At 42.1% G+C, this 25,793-nt stretch overlaps 1 protein-coding gene across 1 annotated transcript in view; it reads left to right on the top strand.

Moving 5' to 3' along the window:
- Positions 1-24,292, top strand: part of LYPD6B (LY6/PLAUR domain containing 6B) — a 52,318-nt gene extending 28,026 nt beyond the window's left edge. The window contains exons 2-6 of the mRNA XM_062004875.1: positions 18,290-18,386; positions 19,790-19,943; positions 20,890-20,988; positions 21,895-22,025; positions 23,627-24,292. Coding sequence (XP_061860859.1) covers positions 19,829-19,943; positions 20,890-20,988; positions 21,895-22,025; positions 23,627-23,791 — 510 coding nt within the window. The 5' untranslated portion in view covers positions 18,290-18,386; positions 19,790-19,828 and the 3' untranslated portion in view covers positions 23,792-24,292. The remainder of the gene's footprint in view (positions 1-18,289; positions 18,387-19,789; positions 19,944-20,889; positions 20,989-21,894; positions 22,026-23,626) is intronic.
- Positions 24,293-25,793: the final 1,501 nt, after the last annotated feature.

The raw sequence follows: 25,793 nt of genomic DNA, 5'->3' as shown, positions 1-25,793 counted from the left end.
ACAGTCATCATGACAGCTAAAGCCTTGGAACATCTGTTCAGCATTTTTTTTACAGCAAAACACCACACTTAAAGTAGAGGATTCTGCCAATACTCATACTCGTGTAAGTAAAGGGATTATGAAACATAAGCATTTGGATGCTGGTTTTTGTATTGCCTGTCAAGCCTGAGTAAGCAGAGACTGATGAAGTATAGCAGTTTTTATACTTTATAGCCAAGATTAAGTTTAGGTTGACTTTCAGAATGGAAGATATGTAGGATATCTTTCTAAAAAGACATTTTGAAGAAGCCCTAACAACATTTGGTGTTCAACAGCAGCTGCTAAGCAGAACTTTCTAGCTGGTGGTGACTTGTTGGAAGAAGTAGATCAATGTTGTCTCAATAAAGTTGAGAGTACTATTTCTGTACTGTTTTGATAGCATAATGAATTTTAAAATGAGGAAAAGATTTTGATCTTAAAAGATGTCAGGTGTGTGTTCTGTCAGCCTGGAACATAGTTGAGCACAGGTCTGCTGGCTTTTCTGGAGATTTTTCCACCATACAATTTCTGGTCTAGGACCAAACCATTGTTGCTATGGACAGAGCTTTGGGATTGTGTTCTACAGTGGCTTTGCAGTGCTCTGTGGCACTTTGGGGGAAAGCTGCCAGTTTTACCCCTCCTTGGCTTTCATGCCTTGGCAGTATTGAGGGGAGCAATGGGGCCAAATAGTACAGCCTCTCTTTACCTCACATTCCTGGTCCAGGTTTTGGCTTTAGTGGGGTTGCATGTCACATTTGCTGTCTCTACAGAAGTTATCAAGATAACACTGACAAGGTTACATGAAAATTAATGCCATTTTCCTGTTTGCACATGTTAATGCTCTGCAAACAATAATGTGTTTAGAAACCTTGAGAGCTTCTACAGTCTTTGTAGGGGGCCTGGAGTTCTTTCAGACATTTTTGCTATCCCTTATCACCTAAGTAGATGTGTTGGTTGATGTTGGGAACATGCCTCTATAGTTACAAGTGTTGAAGCTGAAGAGGCAGAGTAAATAGTTTCCAAGGCTTATGATCTCTTTCCTGTCCAGTTTGAATTGTGGGGGACTGCAGTTGTATTTGTGATTCAGATGCATCCAGGTACTTTCCAGATGGTTATTGCTCTTCTCTCAAGTAGTAGTTGCTCTCAATTCAAGAAGAAAAACCCTAATAAAGCTTTCCTTTGGGTTCATTTGCAGTGATGTCACAGTCAGTGGTAAGTTTTGTACTGTATTAGTGTAACTTACAGTAGTTGAAGTGGCAGTTGACATTCCAGGGACTATTTTCACGTGTTTTGTACTAAATACAGCTTTGCACTGCACCTTCAGCTCTTTCTCTGTTTTGGGACAGAGTGCTACAGTGATCCTTGCATGTTGTCTGTAAGGTGTTAGATTGGTCTGTGTTTTCTGCTGAGATGTCAGTGGTTACATTGGAACCTGAGGGATGCATTTTAAGGTACTTCACAATGACAATTATAAAACTGGATTTCTTTGCAGCTTACACAAAGATAGACAAAGGGAACATGTTACACAAAAAGGCTCCTGCCAAGACAGCTCTCAGTTTAGCAAATGAAGTCAGCCCTCAGAGTACTCACAGCACTGTTCCAGTTGGAAGATGTTTTTCAGGCTGCCATGATCTATACTCTCCAGAGCATCATCTCATGTCTTCTTTCTCTTCCACTCCTGACTACTGCTCCTTCCTCTCACCTGTTCATTAGGTGGCTAGACCAGTTGAACCTGGAAAATAGTAACGTCTTGCTGTGAGGGAGAACAAGAACAACATGGGGAGCTTGGTGTCAGAGTCAAGTGAGAAGGGGAAGAAAGCTTCTGGACAGTGGGAGAGCACAGCTGCAAGGTGTTTTGTGGGTCAGTCACACCTCCTTCACCAAGGCTGCCAACTCTGAAGGCTGTGTGCTGGTATGGAGCACAGCCCCCTGATTGAAGCAAAACAATAGATGATCTACCATCTTGTTGAAGGAGCACTTATTGAGGAATATTCCCATGTCCTCCTCACGTGTATTACCACTCAATCCACTCACAGGACAACCATTCCAAGTGTTTTCTGTTTGAGGCAGCTTTCTGAGCCCTGGAGGTATTCGTGATAGAAAGCAGGAGAACTTTCACGTGGATGGGATTCTTAAGCTATATTTATAATTAAATTAGGATTATTTTTTTTCACTCCCTCTTATCCCCACCCTGCCCTTTCCAGCCTTTGAAGAGAGGCCAGCTCTCTGACATGTCTGTCATAGCTCTCCTGTTCCTGGAGTGCTTCCAGTGTCAGAGGTTTCCAGCAGCTTAGAGAATTTTGTCAAATAAGGACCATGAGATGGGCGATGATCACACCAGCAGAGCTGCTGCGTCCTCGCTCTTCTCTGTGTTAAAAGAATAAAGCAGAGACAAACTCACATAGTTTCCACACTGGAAGATGGAAGCAGGAATGGCTGGGGTGAACTGTCGTGCTGAGATGCGTGAGTATGGATCTGTTGTCTGAATGTGCACGACCATGTGCAGTAAGCATTTCTCTTGATGCTGTGCTGAGGCTGTTGAATGCTCTTGGTGTGTTACAGCTGAGGGGCAAGCTATTAAAAAACAAGTAGTTTATTCAGAGCATCTGTGAGAATGGAGGCCCACACTGATACTGCTTTTTGCTGAGTTCTGTACCAGTGCTAATCTCTGACTAGCTGTAAATCCCAGCCCTCACTGGACTGAAGTACGTATTAATGAGTCCCTGTGATCATGAACTGGACTGCTTTTGCTTCTGTTGTGTAAGAATAGCTGATACTTCACCTTAATGAAGCTCAGCTGGATAAAATCATCCCTTTTCCTTCTGTGCAATGTAGTCACTGGCTGATTAAGTCCTGGCTATTTCTGTTCTTTAAAGCACAGAAGTAATTACATTGTCTGTTATATTTTGAAAGACTGATATTTGTTTAAAGGTTGACTGAGAGTTTCAACAAACTTGCTTGCTTTGAGATTAACTGTAAAAGTTCATATCTGTAAGAATATGTCTTTTATGGCTGACAACTAATATCTCCCAGTCTGTCATGGATGAGTGTCAGAGGAAACACATTTAAGGTATGCAGCTGCTCCATTTATGATGCAAAAGTGAAAAGGCTGGTGACTTGCCTCAGATGGTAGATGTTTGTGGAGTGAGGAATTGGACTCACTCCTTCCAAATCTTAGGCTAGTATTAATGTGGTTGGTTTTCCTTGCTTGATATGCTACTGAAAGCTCAGTCAATGGGTTTTACTTTTAAGGGTATTTGAACCACATGCTGAGTAACTTTTATGGTAGTTACTCATGATCAATTGGCTCAGGAATAATTTCTGGAGAGGACTGTGAAACTACTAATTCTCTTTCATGTCTCTAGTTATGGATTACTCAGATTGCTTTGAGTAAGCTGTTCTTGGTTCAGCTTCACCAGTCCTTTACATGCCTTATCTCTTGTCTTTGACTGAGTCTCCTGCACACAAAGTATTTTTTTCCCTCCAAATGGATAGTAATGTGGCTTCATTCTTAAGGGCTGAAGCTATAAAACCCTCATGCATAAGCTGGGTGAGTTAACTTTTGACCCCATTTTGGCTAACAGTAGCAACCATCAGCAGATGGAGAACTTTATCTTTCCACAGCACTTTATAGTGTTTACCCAGTGTCAGATAAGAGCTGGAGGAATTCTGCCCCCTCTTATAGCATCACTTCACTGTGTTCAATGCAATATTGTTTTGTTGGAAGAAAAAAACTCCTTAAATCACTGCATAAAGCAAAGTATGCATTACATGTTTTCCCTCAGATTCACACTTTATCCTTTGTGCAAAGCCAGGATCTCTTGCAGTCTCTTCTTGAATGAGTTTCTTTTTTGCCTAAAAAGACTTCCACTATATTTTCACTGTAGTTATTTGTTGTTGTTAGGCAGTTGGTTGACTGTGTTTTGAGTTTATTTGAATGAGCTAATGAGTATTTAAACTGGGTTTTTCTTTTAAGGACTGTGCTCTAGGTAGAACTGCTAGATGAGCTAAAGAGCCAAACAGACATCACGCTATAGGTTTCGTCTCCAGTGTTGTTAAGGATGGATGTGGAGTCGGTGCTTTGCTTGCAGTGGGGTAATCACTGCTGTGTATGTGTTTGAATTCTGTGAGTTGGCTGTTCTTATTCTGCATAAGACATGGAAGAAGGATGTCATTTGCATGGTGAATGGGCAGTGTGAGCATACTGCCACTTCCTTGTGCTACGAGAACACCAACCAGATGTCCTTTGTAGGAGAAGTTAAGAGACTTGCCTTGTGGAGGAAACTCCCTTAGTTGTATCCCTAAGCCTGTGGGCTGAGACCTGCATGCGTGTGCATGGTTAAGTCTGTTGCAAGTGTTTTCCTAACTAGGTCTTTGAAATAATCTGTCTGCATTTCAAACCCATGTCAAACCTGCAATCCACTCTTCAAGGCCATATAGTAAACAGTTCAAATTAAAGGTCAGGCACAGACACACACGTTCCTTGTGGTGGAATTACAGGATGAAGCCAGTGGGGTGGTGCACTGCTAGACTTAAGAAGTATGAAACATCAAAGAGGTAATTGGCACTGCTGTGGCCAGTGTAGGAAGTGACATGTAGATGATAATTGCAAATTAGCACAGTGCTTTTAAGCATTGGAGTTGAAGCCTCTTCTTGCAGCCTTTTGTGTACCAGCAGACTGCTGGATCTGCAGTCCTTGCAACTGAGAGGATTTGAGAGACATTCGTCATTCTCTGAACAGATTTGGTTGTTGTATTTAACCTTTAATCTTGTTTTGCATTAAAAATGTCATACTTGATCTTGGCATGTTGGTGGAAGGATGTTTTTTGGGGAAAAACCCCATGTTTTAGGAAAAATCTGGCTAGGGCTATCATCAAAGCTTAATGCTGCTTCATGTTCTTTCTGGCTTGCAGGAATTCAATGATGAGGGAAATAAATCTCTCCTGTATTATTCTGCAGCAGAACAGGGAGGCACTTGAACTCTGCTGCATTACTGCATGTGCCAACAGGCTGATAACATTACTAAGTGTCTGTTGGTGCTGCCCTGTCACCTTAGAAACTCTTGGGGAACCAAACCCTCAGAACTTTAACAAAAAAAGGCTTAAGCATGCTTCTGATAAATATTTATTGACTGAAGGAATATATGTGAGCAATATCCTAAGTAGCAGAGTAACTATCCAAATGGGTTGCTGCTTTAAGTAAATCATCAGTGCTTCAGCAGCCAAGGATTTGGGGAGAGAATGGAGCAAGGGAGACACAGGGCAGGAGGAAAGGAGTTTCTCCTCTTGCAGTATGCTCTGTCTTGGTCTGCATTCAAAGAATGTAGCTTTTAGTCTTTCTTCTGCTAACCTGTGTGGTCTTTTCTAGAATGTTTTTCTTGCCTCTCTGAACACCTTTCCCCTCAGCAGTTTATCTTAGCTGCCAATTCATTTCATTAGACAAACACAAGTGCCTTTTATAGACTCTAGCCATGGTCAAATGGCCTATTTAATTTTTATTGAGATCACATAGGTAATTCCAGACTTAGAACTGCAGTACAGGCAAATACCCTGGACCCTTGTATATTCAGTTACCTTCTGGCACTTATGTAGCACATAGAGCTGCATGCTCAGTAGAACCATTCCAAAAGATGAAGTTCTCTTCCATCACAGACAGAGGTAGTGACCAGATGCACATCATGAGGTTGGTTGACAGGCAGTGACACTTGATAGAGATGTTTCCCTTCTGTTCTAAGCTTCATTCTCTTCCACTGCTGCATCCACAGATGTCGTGATGTTCTTCTGGTAATGTGTAAAGATACTTCTGGAAAGCACTGAAGAGGTTTTGCTGATGCAGCATTCCTTTATGCTGATAATACAAACGGTTAAAGCATGTTTAGGAATGTTGCCTCTTTCTTTTCCCTGCCACTGTTTTTTAATCACTGAAGCCTATTCATGGTAGATAAGTGAGGGCACAGAATTGCAGCACAAAAAAAAGAGGTTCTCTTATTTCAAAAGGCTGTTGAACTTCTTTCCCCCCCCCCCCCCCCGTAATAAAGTTTATTGCTTCCTTTATATTTGCCTGGCCTTATGGAAGGGATAGCTTTCCACTTGCTGTAGAATACTTGTGCTTACACTTTAAGCTCTAAAAAATTACTGAGTCAGCTCACTTTCTAGATTCTCCATTAATTATCTTGGCCTGGCCCTTCTGTCCATGCTTTTATTTAATTGTCTTGTAAGGTTTCTTGATGCAGCCCATACTGCACTTCTTCTCCTCGTTTTCTCTGCTGTCACTACACAGTGAAGACTTTCTGCTAACCTCTAGCTTTCAGTGCAGTAATAATTAAGAGTCTCAAAGGATGTTCTTTTTGAGCCTTTCCATGTTTGGGGGATTTAATACTGTAGCTCAGATGGAACATTTCGCTCAGGCTGACACGATCTGGCTTTGCAATTATTTTCAGTTACTTTCTTATTTAGTTTATACACAGCTGTAAATCCTTGAAGCAGACAATGCATTTGCTGTTTGTGTCAACTTATGCACAACCCATGCATCAAGTTAGAGGCATCATAACAAAAGTAATAAACCACAGTTTACCCTCTGAAACTCTTTCTTCATCTATTGATGTTCACAACATCTGTTTTGAGGAATTGCTTGATGTGCACCTAGGACTGAATTCTCAGCTGACAAGTTCTGAGTCATTTAGCCTCACAAATGTGTGTTTCTAACCTGTGGCTAGTTAGTGTATTGCATGACTTATATTGTGAATGTTAATAGAGTTAACAAAAGGGAATGTACTATAAGCAGTAATGACAATTTAGTATTTCCTTCCTTTTAGGTGGGAAGTCTGATTAGGCTGGAGTATATAGAGCTTATGTGTGTATCTTTTCCCCCTGCCCTTGTAGTACGTACCCACCCTTTGTTTGGTGGTTGCTTTGTCCTTGATTTCAGAGTAAATACTATGGATCAAAAGCAGAAGTGCAAAACACAATAAAGGTAAGCAAAGATCATAGAATCATAGAATTGCTTCAGCTGGAGGAGACATTTAAGATGAAGTTAGAAAAAGTGACAACTGGATCGGGGATGTGGCAATTGAATCACGGCAAGTGTGGAGAACAGCAGCTGAGTGTGGTCATTCATGGTTCAGCACAGCACAAGGACTCGATGCCATAAAACTAAACAGGCAGCTGATTTAAAACAAAGAGCAGGAAATACTTGTCCAAAAGGGACATGTTTGTACTTTGCAATTTATTGCTATGGGATGTTGTGATGACCAACAATTGAGGTGGGTTCAAAAACTTGACAGTAATATGGACAGTTCAGTTAACTGAGGCACGGACAGGCAGTTCAACACCAAGAGCTGTACACCAGCCCAGCCCCAGGAGTGCTTGAATTGCCAGGAAGAAGGTGTAGATATATACAGGAGGAGTTCTCACTGGAAGGTGAGATGTTCATCTCTTCATCCCTGAAATGACTCCTTGCTGGGCAGTTTAGGAGACAAGGGAGCTTGGTAACTCCTGCTGTTCAGAGCCATGTCCAAGGGAAGAAGCCTGACAGAAACCTTTTAAAATGTGTCATCTAATGGGAGAACATGACGAATCTCCTGCCCTTATCCATTAAGTGAGAGTATTGAAAGACACGCTGAAATCCTTACATGTTGTCAGTCCAATGAGACACTAATGAAATCAATTGAAACCCTACAAATTCTCCAAAATGAAATGGCCTGACATCTGTGTTTCCTTACACTTCTTTTTCTTACCCTTTTCATACGATGTTTGCACGTGCTGAGGGAAATCTGTATAGCCTGGGGAAAGAATGTACACCTGAAGAGACTAATAACAATGATAATAAATAAAGGTACGCAGTGGCTTTTGTTCTGAGAGACTGCACTATTTTTCTTACCAGTGTTTGTTTTCTTACCAGTGTTTATTTTCTTACCAGTGTTTGAGGCTTTACTCCATTATTAGTGTTTGGAGTTTTTTCCTTAACACTATTGGGATTTGGGTTTTTTTGTTTCCATTACTAGTACTTTGCTTTGGTTTTTGGCTTTCTGTGGTTTTTACTGGTGACTTTTTTCCCTCTTGTGTCTTTCTTTCCAGTTTATCCTGGAGCTAATTTGATAATCACCCTACCTGCCTAAAATACACCTAAAGTCACACAAAGGGTTTCTGCAAGGCTCTGAGTAACCTTATGAAAAAAGCACATGGTGCCTTTGATTGTGAAGAGTTAGAATGTGAGCCCCCATACACAAAAGGAATAAGATTTCTCCTTTCCCCCAGTGAATTGCTTTCTGTTTGGAAGGGAATAGTAGTAAGGCAAGTTTTCATCTGTGTTCGTTTGTATGGATGGCTTACTCAAATGGCACCTGATAGTTCTTATGGAAAGCACAATAAAGAGAAACAGCTACAATCAACTATTTATTCACCCTTTATATTGAGTTGTGCACCTGTTCTGTGCACAGTGTGCAAATACCACATGGATTGCACATAAGCATTTTCTATGTGCTCCAGTTGGTCAACTTGTGTCGATAATCAAAGCCAGTTTGCTGCAAATGAACGCAGCATCGGGTTGTCTGCGAGTCTCTGTGAAAGGGAGAGTTGTCAGGCTTGGGTGGAAATGCATTTCATGTAATGAATGAAATTAAAAAAGGCAGAGCATTTGGCTCGTGAGTTTGAGCTGAATCCACTCGTCCAAGTTCACAAGTCTTGGAAGCAATTCCGCTGCAAGACACCTGATGAGGTTTCAGATGCAGAAATTGGCATTCAGTTCTGAAATACAATCCCTGCTTTTATGTTTTTGCTCAGAGTTGCCTTACCTGCCAGGGATTTATTGTCTTTAATTTTGCTCTGTTTGTCATGCTTCCCTGTTTACCATTACTCTTGATCTGTGAGCGGGAAGTGAAGGCAACAGAAAAATTGCCAACTTTAATTTGTCAAATTAAGTCTTGCCCATTGCAGGCAACATGGATAGTAAATAAACCTCCCACCCAGAGGCATTCTTATTGTTCCTTCTTACTGCATTGCCAGTTGATTTAAGGCTGTGTCGTTGTCTCTTGGGGAGATAACTGCAGAGGAAGAGAGTGCACTTTGGCTCTTTCCATTGCTCTTCTAATGGGATGAAAACTGTCTTTCAGTTCCGATTATAAATGATTTCCCGTGTTTTGGTTTATGATTCCATTGACTTGACTGCAAGGTATGAGGCTTTATCAAGTATTAGGCTTTGAGAAATGTAAGCCTCTCTGCTCTGCAGGAATGCCCAGAAGCTAAGGGTGATTTCTTCTCAGAGAGGACTTCAGAGATGGGAAGGTAGGGAAGAGTATATGGTGTGCAAATAGCCTTACTGTGCTTGGCAAATATGCCAGAGAGCCAGGCTGGTAGTGAACAGGAGCCTTTCTGTCATCTTAATTACAATCTCCTCTAGCAAGTGAGAAAATTTCACTGTCTTGATAGCTTCATACTGAAGAGATAAGGAAAACAACCCAAGAGAGAGGTTAGAAATTGGAAGTGTGTGCCAGGGGAAGGAAATGTTTCTTCTAGACAAAACCAGGATGTTTCATTGCCTCTTCTAGAACAAATACCATGAATCACACCTGCAGTCACAGTAGCTTTTGCAGTGGGAGGAGATGAGAAGAGGTACCCCTGTCCCAGCCAGGTGTTGGGATTGCATTTTTCTGTGTAACAGACTTTTACCTGTTTCCTTCCAATGTGCAATATGCTAATATGTAGAGGAGGGGACTGCTGTGACTGGTTAAGATTTGTAAGAGCATCAGTGCTGTGACTGAGTTACTGCACCAACTGCCAGGGAAGTCAGTGGGAGCTAATGCTGTGAAGAATGATGCTCTTCCAGCAGAAATGGCTGGCTTGGAAGTGGTTGACTCCTTGTCTTCTGTACTTCCATTCAAGTGGAAATCCATTTTCAAGGCTCAGTCTCTAGCAAATGAAACAAGCAACTGCAGGATGATTTTCTTTCAGCTGCTATACCTAGTGCTGTGGCTCCAGCCTTAGAGCACAGATGTTTATGGGGAAGGGCAAAGAGACAAACTGGACAAAACTAATTATTCTCATAGAATTGTAATGAAATATTATTGTATTTGATGAGTGATGCTTAATGCCAGGTTGTGTCCACAGACATGGAAGCTCTGCACTCCTGCTGCAGAAATTTGAGCCTTAGGGGAAGAAAACAGTGTGGTGGTTCGGGTTTTGTAGTTGAAGATGCAGGATATATGTCAACCAAGCTTTTGTGAACCTATGAGAAGGAGCTTTTTCTGTTTGTATTGTCCCTCCCCTTGAAAGAAAGGCAAATAATTTTTTCTGTCACAATGCACCAGGAGGCTGACTGAGGCTGTTCAAATAACAAATTGTGCCAAATGGTGCTTATGGGTAATAGGTCTCAGCTACTAAAAGCTGAGACTTGCTGTTTCAGCTGTCTGGATCAGAGTGTTGATTGGAAGTAAGTGCCATCTTACACTGGGTCAGATTGGATGGGTCAACAATTTATTAAGCTTGGTTCATTTAAAGTAATTCAAAACAAGCTGATGCCTCTTCAGCCTTTTTGTGGTTGTGACTGTGTAAGAAATTGAAACAGACTTTGTTAGTACTCCTACAAAAATAAAGGCTTTTTCCATCCTCTTGCTTTTGCAGAGTTCATGTGCCTCTGGGCACGTCTTCCAAGTAAATCCTTGCTTAAGAAGACAACGCTGCAGAATACGTGTGTAGAAATATTCTGTCATGGATATTAAGATTTTCCTGAAAGACATCAACAAAAGCACTGTCATTTCATGCTAGCTTTGTAGCTCACCCTTTGGTGGCAAGTAATAGGAGTGAAAAGTTCAGCCATAAGGGTCTGTAGAAAGCAGGGTGCTGCCAACAGAGAGCCTTGGCTTGGAAATAGGATTCTCATCACCTGCTCTCCGTTGGTGGCTGTATCTCAAGTAGAATAATCTTCATCTGTAACTTTGAAAGCCATATTTGAAGTATCCATTGCTTCGGAGTGGAGCAGTCTGACATTTCAAAGAGAAAATGAGAGGGAAGTGCCCAATTTGGATTCATCTGCTGCATCTGCAAGACTGTGCTTGAGCTGTTCCATCAGCTTGCATAGGGCAAGGCAGAGTAATGGCAATTACTTGATCATGTTGCTGTGACTGAAAGTATGTGCCTTAGAAATGTGGAAGAGGGCAACTTTGTGCACAAACCTCTTTCAGAAGTGTAGCTGGGGACACTGTGGTTACTTTTCTGCTCAAAGCTAGTTATGTTACCTTGGTAGTAATGCTGTGTGTGATGTGTGACACCAAGCTGCAGTGCAGCTCTGCAAGCAGTGCTGTTTCAAGTAAGGTACTTTTAATGCCCATTAGATAGTTACTCCTGTAGTAGAATACATAAGCTGCAAAAGGTTTTTGCTTTTAAAGTTGCATTTTCAAGAGTGGAGTTTCATTCACATAAGTGTATCTCTTAGAAATGGGGCTGCTTAGTTCTTTCACAGACTCATAGAATAGTGGAGGTTGGAAGGGACCTTTAGAGATCATCCAGTCCAACCCCCCTGCAGAAGCAGGTCCCACCTAGATCAGGTCACAAAGGAATGTGTCCAGGAAGGTTTGGAAGCCTCCAAGGAAGGAGCCTCTGCACCCTCCCTGGGCAGCCTGGGCCAGGGCTCCCTCACCTCACAATGACATAGTTTTTCCTTATGTTTAAATGGAACCTTTTGTGTTCCAGCTTCTTTCCATCACCCCTTGTCCTGTCACTAGATACCACAGAAAAAAAGTGCTGCCCCAACCTTCTGACACCCACTATTTAGATATTTGTAAGTATTAATGAGCTCCCCTCTCAGTCTCCTCTTCTCCAGGCTAAACAGCCCCAGGTCCCACAGCCTTTCCTCATGAGGAAGATGCTCCAGTCCCCTGCTCTTTGAATGAGCTCAGGTGCTTCTGAAGAAAAGCTGCTTCTCAGTGAGTTCAATATGAAAGCAGACACTTTGTTCCTCACAACTGTTTTTTAAACCTTATGCATTCAGCAGCAGGAGTTTATTGATGCAGTTCCCTGGACATAATACAGCAGAGCTGGGAGCTGCTGCTCTTTCTCCAGGAACAGTTTGCAGTCATTCCTGGTGCATTCAAGGAGATGATATTGTTTATGATTTCAAAGGATTGCTCAGTAACAAAAGGCTGATAAAAACATGTGGCAAAGATAATATCAGACAATCCCAGCACTATGAATTTCACACATTAAACTCTGCCAGGATAAACTGGTGCTTGACTCTGTGTGTGGGTTTTACAGTTGCAGGGCAGATTAGTTTATGCTGCTGTCTTAAACTGATGTGTAGTGACCACTTTCTTATTGCTGGGAAAGGAACAGCCCCTCTAGTCTTGTGTGATTGTAGAAAATGTAGTGTCTATGATTTCAGTGAAAGTTAAAGGACATTTTGCCACGAGAGCCTGTTCCCTAATACTACAGTATAACTAGACAAAGCTAGTTTACCTTTTCTAGGTGAAAAAACATAGGTTTTTCACTTCTGTTGTCTAGAAGGTCTTATGTTTTATTGTCCTGAGTGGTGTCTGTAACTTTACAGCATGTGTAACTGTGTGTATTGTGCATAGTTTGTGTTAGAAGAAGGATTTCACTTGGAAAAACAAGCATTAAAACCAAGGCATGTTCCTGAGGCTGAATTTAGCTGGCTGAAGACCTTAATTTTCCATTTAGTCATCATTAGTGGATGGTATATAGAAATATACAGCTATCTCTTGATTTCCTTGGAGCCACTTTGTGGTTGTCCCACTTCTCTCATGTTTTGAAACAAGTCTTGAAGAGCTTCATTCTTCTGCAACATGCAGTACCTTTGCAGTCTTGCTGAACATGAGTAAGTTTAACCTGACAGGAATAAACAAGTCTTTTAAATATTGATGGTGGTCTTGAGCTGAACTTGTAGAAGGATACTGAAAATCAGGGTTTTGTCTTCTGCTTTCAGCTGGTTCAGTGTGGTCTGGAGCCTTTGGCTCCCGTGAATTCAGGTCCCAATAGCTTGTGCACAGAGAGCTGGGTCCGCTTAACTTCTGTCCCACCGTTTGTAGTCAGGCCTGAGTAGTTAATAATGCTCTGATCCACTGGGGTATTTAACAAAATAGTCTGTAAAATTAATATCACTAAACTGATTTTTTCTAGAAGTACTGTGATGAGATCAAGGGAAGAAAAACCACTTCTTATTCCTGTAATCTCTGTTCTCTAGAGTCTAACTTCCTATTTCCAGTCTTGCACAGGTGGGAGAGAGGGATTTAAAAGAGTTGCATATGTGATATATAGAAGCTGTTACAAGCTGAAGTGTAAAGCTTTTGCTCATCCATACCTTTAACCAAGTGCAGTTCTTTGAGGAAATTACATCCTTGCAGAAGGGAATAAGAAATTGCTCTCTCATTAAAGGATTTTTACTTAGAATAAAGTCTGTGAAAATTCAGGATCCCTGCTCATCTCTGGAAAATAAACATCAGTGCTCAAGACTTAAGTGTTGCTGAGCAGTTTTGACTCTAAAAGGAATGAGATGTAATGCAGTTTTCCTTCCATGGATCTTCTTTTAGGACTTAAAAACAAATAGGTGTTTCATCCTTGCAAATACTCCAGTGGTACAGCTTAGATTTATCACATTCATCAGACAGTGGTTTCTTTCCAAGCCCTTGCAGTTGTATGGATTGTGTAGTCAGACACAATCGTTTCACATCACACTTCCCATGCCAGCATTGTACCCCAAGCTAAACGATGTTGTCATTACCAGGTCTGCATGTGTTTTACTTTGACAAGATCTTAGATAAAGAACTCTATAATTTCTTGTAATTAAGGCCCAATTTAATTCCAGGCATGTTTGAGTGTGCTGTGGGTAAAGAAATGTCCTGTGTTTCAAAATGGTGTTGATAACTGAGGTTTTATTCTGACAGTGTTACTAGTTGCAGATGTCTGTCAGTGTAATGTAAAATCTCTTTTCCTGTCTTATTCTGTGCTAATGATGACATGCTCCAAGGCAAAAGATCAGAAAGTAGAGCCTTCAACTCAGTAGGTAAGAAGAGGTAGAACTTGTATAACAAATAGTTTTAGTTTGCAGGTCTGTAAAAGTATTTGGGGGTTTTTAATCCTTCAAAAGATTTCCGTTTCCCTCCCTCTTGCTTTTAAATGTGCTCTGCCTGTTTCCCAAAGGAAAGGAAAGGGTTTTCCTTATTTGTTCCATCCACTTATTCATTCCCAGAGTTTCTAAGCGGGGTAAATGGTGGCATACAGATCAAATTAAATGGTCTCCAGAGGAAAACATGAGAATGGCAGCATTTGGCTGAGAAAGGAGGAGGCCAAAGAACTATTTTTGTCCTTTTAGACAAGTTGAAGTGTCAGTTTTGGCCTTTTTGCTTTGTTGTAGGGAAAACCTTGGTGATGTCAGGTGTTGGGTTTAACTTTTTCAGCCCTTAACAATCATACCTTTCTGCCTATGTATTTCTAACTCTTATATCCCGAAGTGGTATTTAACAAGCTTAACATAAGCATTAGCAATTACCTAACAGCACCCGAAGATTGCTTAGTAAATGACAGGAGGTTGTTTCATTTGCATGCCATATCTGATGTTCAATCTACTAATCCTCCACACAGTCTGCCAGGAAAAACAATGTAGGCAGACTTGAATTTTATTAAAATCAGAAGTCAAGCACTCTGCTCCCTCCCCTTCTATTACACACTGCAAGGGAAACCTTCAAGCCTTGTGGAGTATATCAATTCCTTCAGCCATTGTATCCCTCATTGTTTCCCTGAGACGTGTTTCGGTTACAAGGTCATCACAGAGCATACAGTAACAGCCCTTCCCTCTTGGATCTTCTTCCTTCACCCAGGGAAAGCTATGTCTCTTGTTTATATAAGTTCATCTTCTTGTATTGTGACAGGTTTTTTCCTTCCTTAATGAGAGTTCCTAATTGGGCATGATGAAGTGTTTGCTCATGCTGCTAGATAATTTTATGTGCAAGTACAAGAGAGATAAGAAGCTATGAAGAAAACAGGCATTTTAAAGATTCTGGATAAGATACGAAAGCCCTTTTTTTGGCCAATATTTTCCTATTTTGAGACTGACTTCTGGTGCAGCTGTGTAACTAAGACTGTCAGACAACATCCATTATTTATTGGCCTGGTTAGCAAACAAAGACACCTTTGAGTATGGAAGATTATGAGGTCAATTTACTGTATTTTACATCAACTGAAGAATAGCTTGCTTTTAATTTCATTTCTCTAATATTTTCCATTTGGCATGAGCTTCTTTGGGAAAAGGAAGAAGAACTTCTAGAGGAGGGAACAGGAGAGAGCTTGAATTTGTAGGAAGCTGGCACAAGCCTAATTGTGCCTTTTCTTTGCTATCCAGGTGCATCAGGTTCAATTACAGTCTCCCCAGAAAGGCAAATGTTTCCTCAACTTAGTAGAAACTGCAGGAAATATCTGTTAAGGAGACAAATCTAGCAACTGTTACTCACTGAAATGATTCAATGACCTCTCTTCCTAAGTAATGAAATTGAGCTAAATGCTGTTGAGCTGCCCAAAATACACTGAAATTTGCTCCTTGATTAAAACTGGCTTGCCACTATAAAAGTAACTTGCTTCTTGTGCTGTTCAAAGGGAATAAATAGAGCTGTTTTGCAAGGGAACCATGAAAAAGGGTGTTGGCACTAGAGGCACAAAAACAGTTCTTCTACTCTTACTTGTGTGCAGTAAGGGTTGATACTGCCCAACTGGAGCCAGTGAAAATGAGGTCCCTTCTTGTCAAGGAACACAAGAGCAAGGTAATTAGGATCAGGAATGTGTGGCTTTGAAAACTGGTACCTGCCTGTACTGGAGTGAGTATATTTCTAACTGGTTTTCAGGGCTTAGTCTGTATATAAAAACACTTTTTGGAGTTCTAGCACAGCATACAGAGATTGAGATAGTACCAAAAGATTCCTTTGTCACTGCCTCCCAGGGCTTGGGGACCAGCTGACCCTGGCACAGGTACAGTGGCTTCCCCAGGCTTGTTTCAGTGCAACGTTACCTTTGCCTCTGTCTTCTGAGTGGAAGGACTGAGCAAGGAGAGGTGGGAAAACATGGCTCAGCACAGCAAAATTCCAGCATGTTGTTGAAAGTAGCTTTAGTCTCTTTCTGCAGGCTAGTGAGATAAATGGGATGAGTGTAAGAATGAGGGACTGTACTGAGTCAGACCAAACATCTTGTCATTCTGTGTTTGGACTCCAGTAGTGGATGTTAGGAGATACCTGTGGGAAAGAACAGGAAAGGACAACCTGTAAATGGAGAGATAGGAGGGATGTGTCTTCTACATCAGAAAAAGGAGTCTGAGGGGTGACCTCATTGATGGCTACAAATACATGAAGGGTGGGTGTGAGGAGGCTGGAGCCAGGCTGTGCTCAGGGATGGCCAGTGATAGGACAAGGGGCAACAGGGACAAACTGGAACAGAAGAGGTTCCAAAGCAACACAAGGAAAAACTTCTTCTCTGCTGAGGTGAGGAAGCACTGGAACTGCCCAGATGGGCTGTGGAGGCTCCTTCTCTGCAGCCATTCCAGCCCAGCTGGGTGAGTCCCTGTGTGCCCTGCTCTAGGTGGTGCTGCTCTGGCAGGGGGTTGCACTGGGTGAGCTTTGCAGGTCCCTCCCAGCCCTTAAGATTCTGTGATTCTGTGGTTCTGTTACTGAAGAGCTGGCTGAGTCAATTGTGCAGAATGTGTTTCACATTCTGTGCTTTGGGTTTGTTTTTAAACCACGGTGTAAGAATTCTCATCTGTGTGGGAAACACAGATCTCTGAAGTCAGCCTTTGTGTAGCTTTAGCTGTTAGTTTTTACATGAAAATAGACAATCTGAAAAGTGTGATTTTATAGAAATTGTGCTCGTGTTTTGCTCCTGGTACCTGTGGCATTTTGTTATTACCTTGCCTTTAACTCCCAAACTCACTCAGAATAATGGAAATGGCATTAATGAAGTGGTTTGTTGCACTGTAGCGCTTCCTTTCCTTAGTTATAGCATGGGAACCTGATCCTAAATACTTTAAAGAGGAGGAGTGGGATGGGGCAATAGAGGCAATTATTGTCTATGAGGAACAGAAGAAACTTTTCAGCTGGAAGAGGAATTCTGTCACCTCTTGACACTGGGACAAAAAGTTATTTTGTGAGCAGAAATTGCTTTGAAGAACCTTCGATACAGGTGGCAATGGACAGAGTTTTTATCACGAACTTAACAAGAACTGTGTAGCACAAAAGGAACTCGAGGAGAGATGTTGTCTCCAGCATAAACTGGTAGAGCTAAGAATGCTAGAGGAAGGAGAAATTAAATTGGATCATTCATGCATTGTAATAGCACTGTCTCCTCTTTTCTCCTACCCTGGACAATGCCAAACTCTACTGATCTGTTTCAGAAAATGTATGAAAGGGTCATGAAACAGACTTTGGAGGCACTGGCTCGGTGACTGAACATGATGTGGGTTGACTTGTCAGCAAAAAAGCATCCAGGTAGGATGCACAGGTTTGTCTTTGAACAAATTAAATGCCCTCCTCTCCCAGCCTGCTAAAACTAAGTGTACATCTGAAATGTGCACCTTGGATGTGTGTTAGGGAGGCAAGGCACGTGGCTTATGAACAGCCCAGCTTTAATGCTGCAGTGTAGCACTGTGCTGTTAATGTGTGCTTGGATGGAGAGAGCTGTAACTGTGGTTTAGATTTCTCTTGGGTTCTGCAGTGGTGTTAGGGATTTGGCTAACGTTTTTGTGTTTCTGTTTCAGTAAGGGATGGACTGTGGGGGAGCTGTTGACTTCAGAATTTGCTAGTAACTTCTAATCTGGAGGCTGGTGGTTCTCTTTGCTCTTTTAGGTTACCTTGCTGCTGAATGGTGCTTCTCTTTTGGTCATAGTGTGTGTTAAAGATTTGGATATCTCCAGAGCATGAAGTATTTATTCATTGGGTATAGTCTGGTCCTGCCCAGGTCCTTGCCTGAAGAATGTTTCTCCCTTGCAAGAGAGGTTAACTCAAGGACTGAGTAGTCTCCTTGCTTCACTCTACATCTTTCATTTGTCTTGTATGACATTGGGGTAGCTCAAGGAGAAGGGAGTCTGTGTATCTGCAGTAGGATAACAGTCAATAAGGCAAAGCCATACCATATAGTTCAGGTGTTTCTTTGGGTATTTTGTTATAAAATCAACCACACTTCCATGTTTCTGTCTTAATTTTCAATATGAGTGAAGATTTACAGCATTTCAGAGACTTATTTCCTTCAGGACAGAAGTATGCTGACCAATTGCTGTTTGCTTCCCACAGATTCTTCTTCTTAATCCTTCTTTAGATCCTGGGCTTCAGTCAGAAGAAATCTAGACCATCCACAGCAAATAGTGTTGGAGGTGCACTGGAAGTAGAGGTATGCTGTGGCTTTTGCAATGTCTCCTGAAGTATAAAGCCGTGGCTTAAGAAGTGAATTTTAAGTAGGATGACTAAACTCCTGCTGCATAACATGGAACTTTCTGTTGGTTGATTTGTTGGCAAAACCATCTCTCAAATAATTCCTGTCTGTGTCAACTGGGAAAAAAGCACTAAACCAAACAAGAAAAAACAAGGAAGTCCTTTGACTTTTGTGCCATGGTCTTGAGTACCATTTTCAGTTCAGCACTGAGACTCTTTTGGATCTTGCTGCACAGGCTTTAGTGTACATCTATCTACATCAGGGCTGTGCAGGGAGATTTCGGAATGACTGCCCTTGGCAGCTCAAAGCAACGTCTCTGGTTTGGCAGGAGCCTCCACTCAGGCTTGTTTCTCCTGCTGGGAATTTGCATGGGAGGACTGCCATTTAATCTGATTCTGGTTTTAATATCTGAACTAGGTCTCCAGTGTCAATTTGCCATAGATACCCAAGTGCATGGATGTGTGTCTACATCTAAATACCACACTGACCAAAATGTTCACTGATGAGTTCTTCTCCTCTCTAAAGCCTTACCAAAGTACCCAGGGGAGTCCCAATAAAAGTGCAAAGTGTGCCCAAAACATGTGTCTCTCTGAACAGTCTGCTTTGCAGAGCTTCAAAACTTCTGTACCTCTGCCAGGTACCTTCCTTCCCTTTTCTCTGCTATGCAATTTAAAAGGAAATCAAGCTAATCTTTTAAAAGGAAATACATCTAATCTTTTAAAAGGAAATGAATCTAATATACAGTCATGATCACAGACGTGCTTTAGCAGAGGTTGGACTGGATGGTCTCTAGAGGTCCCTTCCAAGCCCCACTGTTCTGTGATCTTTAATGCTGTGCTAATGATCAATGTGCTTGTGATTCAGATGGTGTGGCTTATCTGAAGGCAGTAGGCATGCATTACTCTCTCTCAGCTAAGAAACTGGTCTTGGCTTCTAGGCTGTTGCTGTTAAAAATGACATTTGCCTGTATTTTGCCTTCCTCAGTGCTATTGTAATCCCGCCTGTTCCAAGCAGGGTATAAAGGAGCTCGCTTTGGCTGTGGATCTTTAGGAATGCTTTAGGAATATCCATAAGACTGACATTGCTTAGAAGGACAAATAGATGAAAGGAAGAGTGGTAACTTTTAGGAGTGAGTGGGGATGAGAGCACTGTGTGCAGGATCCTGGCCAGCAGAAGGCAGTACCCGCTCAGCTTTCGCTGCTCAGCGCTGCGTGCTTGTGTGCTTTAGCCATCTTCACATGTACAGCTACCGACTGAATGCATGCTCAGGCTTCTAGGAGCACTTCATAGGGAACTGATTGTTCTGCATGCTCAGTTCTTTATGTTTCCCCCCTAAATGATGCGTTCCCTTTCTGTCCTAGGCCTGGGAGCTTTGCTTTTCATGTGCTATAATACTCGGCATGTTGTTGTTCTATCACATGCTGGCCGGAGCCTTTCTGCCGTTCTTCATCCTTTCAGGAAACTGGGTTTCAGCTGAGAACATCAACTTTTACAATGTGAGGCCTCCACTGGACCGTAAGTACACAGTTAAGCTTTGTGTGTGTGTGTGTGTAAATCATAGCTCATCATTTCAGGCAATTGCCATATTCTTCCAACCCTTTGGTTTTTGTTTGTCTCCTTCAAACACAAAGGATCAAAAGTTTAAAGATGCAACTTTTCCTTTACAACCCCCAGCAGCTGGGTTTATTAGGAAGGTTTTTAGAGGCTGACCAAATGAAAACAAACCATTGCATGCATTGCTAAATTAAGGTGTGCAGGAGGGCTTTCCCATTTTAAGTGCTTTTGTTATTTTCTGTTTCTGTCTCTGAAGTGTCTCCTTACAGAGCAAATGATGCAGTGGGTTTCTCCTAAATAAACAGCACAGAACAGGTGTTTTTGTCTTTTTATCTTGGGGGTTTTTGTAAGGGAAAGGTGTGCTGTATGCAATTAATTCAGGCTGAAGGTAATTAAAAACCTTGTGAGACCTGTGAAGCCAGTTGTCACTAATAGCATCATTTTTTTGCCTCTTATCTAGCATCACAAGTATTCTATCCTTTCATTTCAGGGGAGAAGATTTAGCTGTCATTAAGAGTCAGGACAGCTAGATATAATAGGTACATATGTGCAGGGAGCTGTGCATCTTAAAGTCATTTCTGCATTTAATGTAAATCAGGATTTTACCGAGTCCTCTTGATCCCTTTGTCAAGGGGATCAAACTTCAGAGTTGAAGAGCAAGATCTGAAGCTGGTTTTGAAGAAGGAGGAGGTATTTTAAAGTTTAGGGATGGCAAAGCCAGGTAAAATGTAAAAGCTTTGAACAAAGCTCCATAGGTTTTCTTTTGCTTAACGGTGATGTACCATAGAAAACACATCCATGTATGGTTTTGTGAGTATATGTGTGCACAGGCACTTACACTATGATTTGGAATGTTTCCCTTTCTATTTAATGCTTGCAAACTCACTCTGTTTTAATACTTTTAAAGCCACTCCATTTCCAAACAGTTTCAAGTGCTTTACCTGTGATAATGCAGCGGACAATTACAACTGTAACAGATGGGCTGAAGATAGATGGTGTCCTGAAAGTAAGTGTGTCTGTACTAAGGAGATTCTTTATGATAGTTAAATTTGCTTCCCCCAACTCAGCCATCTTGTAGAAGTCTAAGTGAATAGGATTAACATGCCAACACTGTGGTGCCCTCAGCTATGTTATTAGTAATACTGAGTCATGTTAGTTCTGCTGAGATGGATGGTTTTGACTGTTTCAGAGTTGAAAGCAACAGTGAAAACTTACTTATTTTTTAATAGACATGTGTAAAATACTTTATATAGCAATACACTATTAATAGAATAGTTAATTACATTAATTACACACACACATTAATGTGTGTGTGTGTATGTAGATAGCTATGTGCTTCCCAGGAATTCATTTTAAAGATATTACTTTAAAAGCTTAAGAATTGCCTCTGTAGCCTCATCCCTTTCCCTTTGGATACCATCCCAAGATACAATGGTGTCTCTAGGCTTGCTTGTAAGCAGCAAGACCTGAATGACTAGGGAACATCCTTGTGTGAGAGAAGAGCTACATACAAAAGAATGGAAATATGTTTCCTTGTTTTTCTTCACAATGGTATTCACAGTAACAGTGGGAGAGGGCGAGAAAGAAAAGCAGAGGAATGAGGAAACATGTCTGAAACGAAGCAAGCAAGAATGTGCTGCTAAAAAGAGTAGAGAATGGCAGAAAAATGTGTAGGTTATAGTGCTGATAAGGAGTATAAAGGATAGTAGCCTCTCTGGAGGTTTGAAGGGTCAGTTAAGATCACATCACCACTAATTAATTTCTTGCTAAATAGCATTTTGATCAAGTTGGAAAAGGGCAGCCCAAAGAAGTCACTTTGGTGGGAGTATGATGCTGAGTTGTGTGAAGCTTTTAAGCCCTGTGAAAAGATGCATACTGTATGCAGAGAAACATTTTGCATTTTATTTTGCAGGTACTCAGTACTGTTTGACAGTTCATCTCTTCACAGACCATGGGAAAAGTACATCGGTCACCAAAAAATGTGCTACTGGGGAAGAATGTCATTTGGTAGGGTGTCACCGTCACAGGGAGAGTGGCCACACTGTAAGCACTTACTCTTTGTGTGACAGCAGCACTTGCTTTTGAGGTTTGCATTTCAGTACTTGTTTTTCCTGCTGAGCTGAAGAGGATGAGCCAAGATGTTCTCTCCAGTATGTAACAGTAGAAATGGAATAGAGTGGTGGGGGTTGGAAGGGCCTTCCAGAGCACATCCAGCCCAGTCCTCTGCTCAAGCAGGTTCCCCTCGCTCAGGGGGCACAGGAACGTGTCCAGATGGGTTTGGGAACCTACTGAGGAGCCTCCACACCCTCCCTGGGCAGCCTGGGCCAGGGCTGCTCCCTCACCTCAGCACCAAAGCAGTTTCTCCTCAGATTCCGGTGGAACTTTTCGTGTCCCAGCTTGCACCCATCACCCCTTGTCCTGCCACTGGCACTACAGAAAAAAGTGTCACCCCATCCTCCTGACACCCACCCTTTAGGTAGTTACAAGTGTAGATAAGATTCCCCCTCAGCCTTCTCCAGACTGAAGAGCTGCAGCCTTTCCTCCTCACAGAGATGTTCCATCCCCTCAGCATCTTGGTAGCCCTGCACTGGCCTCTCTGCAGCAATTCCTTGTCTTTCTTGGACTGGGGAGCCCAGAATTGGACACAAGACTCCAGATGAGGCCTCACCAGAGCAGAGAGGGAGGAGAGTGACCTGCTGGCCACACTCTTCTTGATGCTCCCCAGGATGCCATTGACCTTCTTGGCCACGAGGGTGCTTCATAAGGTCATGTTTAATTTGTTGTCCACGACTATCATCAAGCATATCCCACCAATGTATTGTTCAGTGCAGCAAAGTATTATCCACTAAATCCTTAACAGTTGAGGTTAGGTTTTTTTATTTTTAACATGAAAGGTTTCAGGCACCAGAAACAAATCAGACAACATCCATGTTAGATGTAAAAGGATCTGTGTGATAGCTGAATTGACTTCCATCGATTTCAACAGATTTCGGTGGACTGAGGGCATGAAATGACTATGCAGCCTGCCTTCTGCTGTGTTTTATCTTAGAATAGGTTTTGTGCCTTTGGGTTAGATAAGAATTGGCATTCTCTTGGCTTTTCTGGGACTGTCAAGTAAGAAAAACTGTTTTCCAGTGAAAACCAGCTGTGTCAGTGGTTCTGTGACACCAGAAAGGTGGGAAAGGGAAGTCTGAAGTTCAGTATGCGAAGTTGCACTGAATACAAAAGCTTGAGGGGAGAAATTAATGGGAACAGAGTTTTTACAGCTTTTTTTTAGCTTACTAAGCTGAAACTTGAACCATTCAGCTGCACGTTTTTAGCTCGTGTGTTTTAGAAGGGGAAAGCAGTGGAAAGCTCCCTCTGTTTTCTACAGTGTTAGTGGAGCTGTCAGTGGAGCTGACGTGGCTATATTCCATCACACCAGCGTTTCCAAGCCCAGTGAGAGCACCAGGTGATGAGTTAGTGCAGGAAGGCTGTGCTGTGTGATTTGGAAGGGAAATCATACCATGTATGCTCCATCTGCTGCCGTGGCTCTGAGCCTGCTTCGCTGTGACCTTTGCAACCAGGCGAGAGGAGGTGTATCTCTGAGTTACCCTGCTGACTTACCCTCTGCCCAGTGACCCCTTGTTTGTTCATCTCAACAGGAATGCATCTCTTGCTGTGAAGGAATGATTTGCAACGTGGAGATCCCAACCAACGACACCAACGCAGTGTTTGCTGTGTTGCACGCCCGGAGGACGTCGGACGGCAGCAGGAGGACGGTCAGCGTCGCGGTGCTTGTGTCACTCATGACCATCGCCCTGTCATGATGCAGCACCCTCCCTTTACAGCTGTGGGAGTGGGTCCACCTGCCCCAGGGCCATGAGGAAGTGCAAGAAGATTGTTTCAGAAATCCCTGATACTTCTTTCTTATAGAAAATGCTAAGGGGACAATGGAAAGCCAAGTGTCCATCACATTGGAAAGCCAAATGCCCATCACAATGGAAAGCCAAGTGTCCATCACAAAGTCTGTGGCTATTTTAGTGAAGATTCTTCAAAAGGCCTGCAGTATTTAAGAAAACCTCCCACTGGTTGACTTAGCAGTAGGGTGAACTCAAGTTCTTGTCATTCACTGTCATGTGATAAAAATGAACGTTTGCTTGGCATGGTTTTGGAACAGAGAAAACTATCTGTAGACCATCACAGGTGAGATAAAAATGGACTGTCTGATGGACAGTGTGATACCAGGTATCTCAATGGAAACTGTTTCTGAACTGCTCTTCATGGTGCATAAACAGCACAGGGTTTTTTGTCATGATCAAGAGGTGTACTCATGCACCAGTACAGGCTGGGGATTGACCTGGAGAGCAGCTCTGCAGAGAGAGACCTGGGAGTGCTGCCCAGGGAGACTGTGGAGGCTCCTTCTTGGGAGATCTTCAAAACCCACCTGGACACATTCCTTTGTGACCTGATCTAGGTGAGACCTGCTTCTGCAGGGGTTTGGACTACAAGAAGGTCCCTTCCAACCCTACCATTCCATGATTCTATGATTCAAGCTTATCTTTTGTTCTTGTTTTCATAGAGAACATGTATGCTTTCCACAGAGAACATGTGAGAGATTTTTTGTCTGTTTTGATCAGAGCTATCATTTGTACTGGAAATAATGCAAAGGAATTACCTTCTGTCTTTTCTGTGAAATGTTATCTAGCTCTCAGATTTTAAACCAGTGTGAAAATACGTGGAATTTCTATGTAAAATGGTGGACAGTTGGAGCACCTAAATCAAAATTCCCTTTCCCCTTCCTTCAAAGGGATTATGTTCTTGCAACAGAGTCTCACCTCAGCTGGATCTCTGTGATATTGTTGAAAGTGGTGGTAATACCATGACTTTGAAATTGCAGCTATGGTCAAGCAGCTACATTATCATAACAATTTTAAGTGGGCACTTGGTGTATACAAGGAGACAAAAAATCTGCCATGTTCTCTCATCACTGGCAGGAGTTTCTCCCAGAAATGTTATCATCCTTCGTGGATGTGTATTATCATCCTTCTAACAGTGAGCACTGTTAGATATCCCAGACCTCTGGACATCATTGTTATGTAGCTTTTCCACCCCCATTTCAAAAGTTTGGACCAAGACTCTGTTTTTCATTACAATACTGGGGGTTTTCATGTGGTTTCTTTGCATAGCTTGGCTATTTGACTCCATAACATTGAGATGACTGTTCATCAATTAGATGCACAGAGGCAAGTTTGACAAATAAGAGTTTAGATTACAATTAGGTGTAGTAAACCCATTTTTTTCCTTTGTAAACCTCATCATGCAGACCAGCATAAATAAGCTGCTTGTGTGTACTTCTGTGTGAACCTTCTAAGGCAGAGCAGTGCTCCCCAGGGCTCTGAGAGATTTATCTGTCTTCTTATTAAAGACTGGCCTAAATACAGTCTTTAATAGGTAAGACTTACAGTAGCTGCACTGGTTACTTCCTTAATACCTATGTTCTTTGCACTGCAAACACCCTGGTGGCAGAGAGCAGCAGGGACTGATGTTACATGATTCCTCAGGGTGTTGGGATGAAATGCTAACAAATTTCATCAGCTCCAATCGTGTTCCTTCCATCTCCCCCACCCACCCTCAGAAACTTCCTCTGACAGCCTAAGATATAGCAGCACAAAGAAGGATTTCACTGAGCAAGGCTGAAAAAGCTCCATTTCAGTCTTTTTCTAAGCTGTTGTGTTCATTTATGAGTGTACTGATACGATTACAAATAAGAGAGATTATCCTCATCTTTTTCCCGTGGCTTTTCATCATCTTCGAGGGTTAAAGTTATGA

The sequence above is a fragment of the Colius striatus genome, chromosome 11 (genome assembly GCF_028858725.1).
Source record: "Colius striatus isolate bColStr4 chromosome 11, bColStr4.1.hap1, whole genome shotgun sequence".
NCBI lineage: Eukaryota > Metazoa > Chordata > Aves > Coliiformes > Coliidae > Colius > Colius striatus.
Note: the sequence above shows the minus strand (reverse complement) of the source record. Positions and strands in the feature narration are given on the sequence as shown.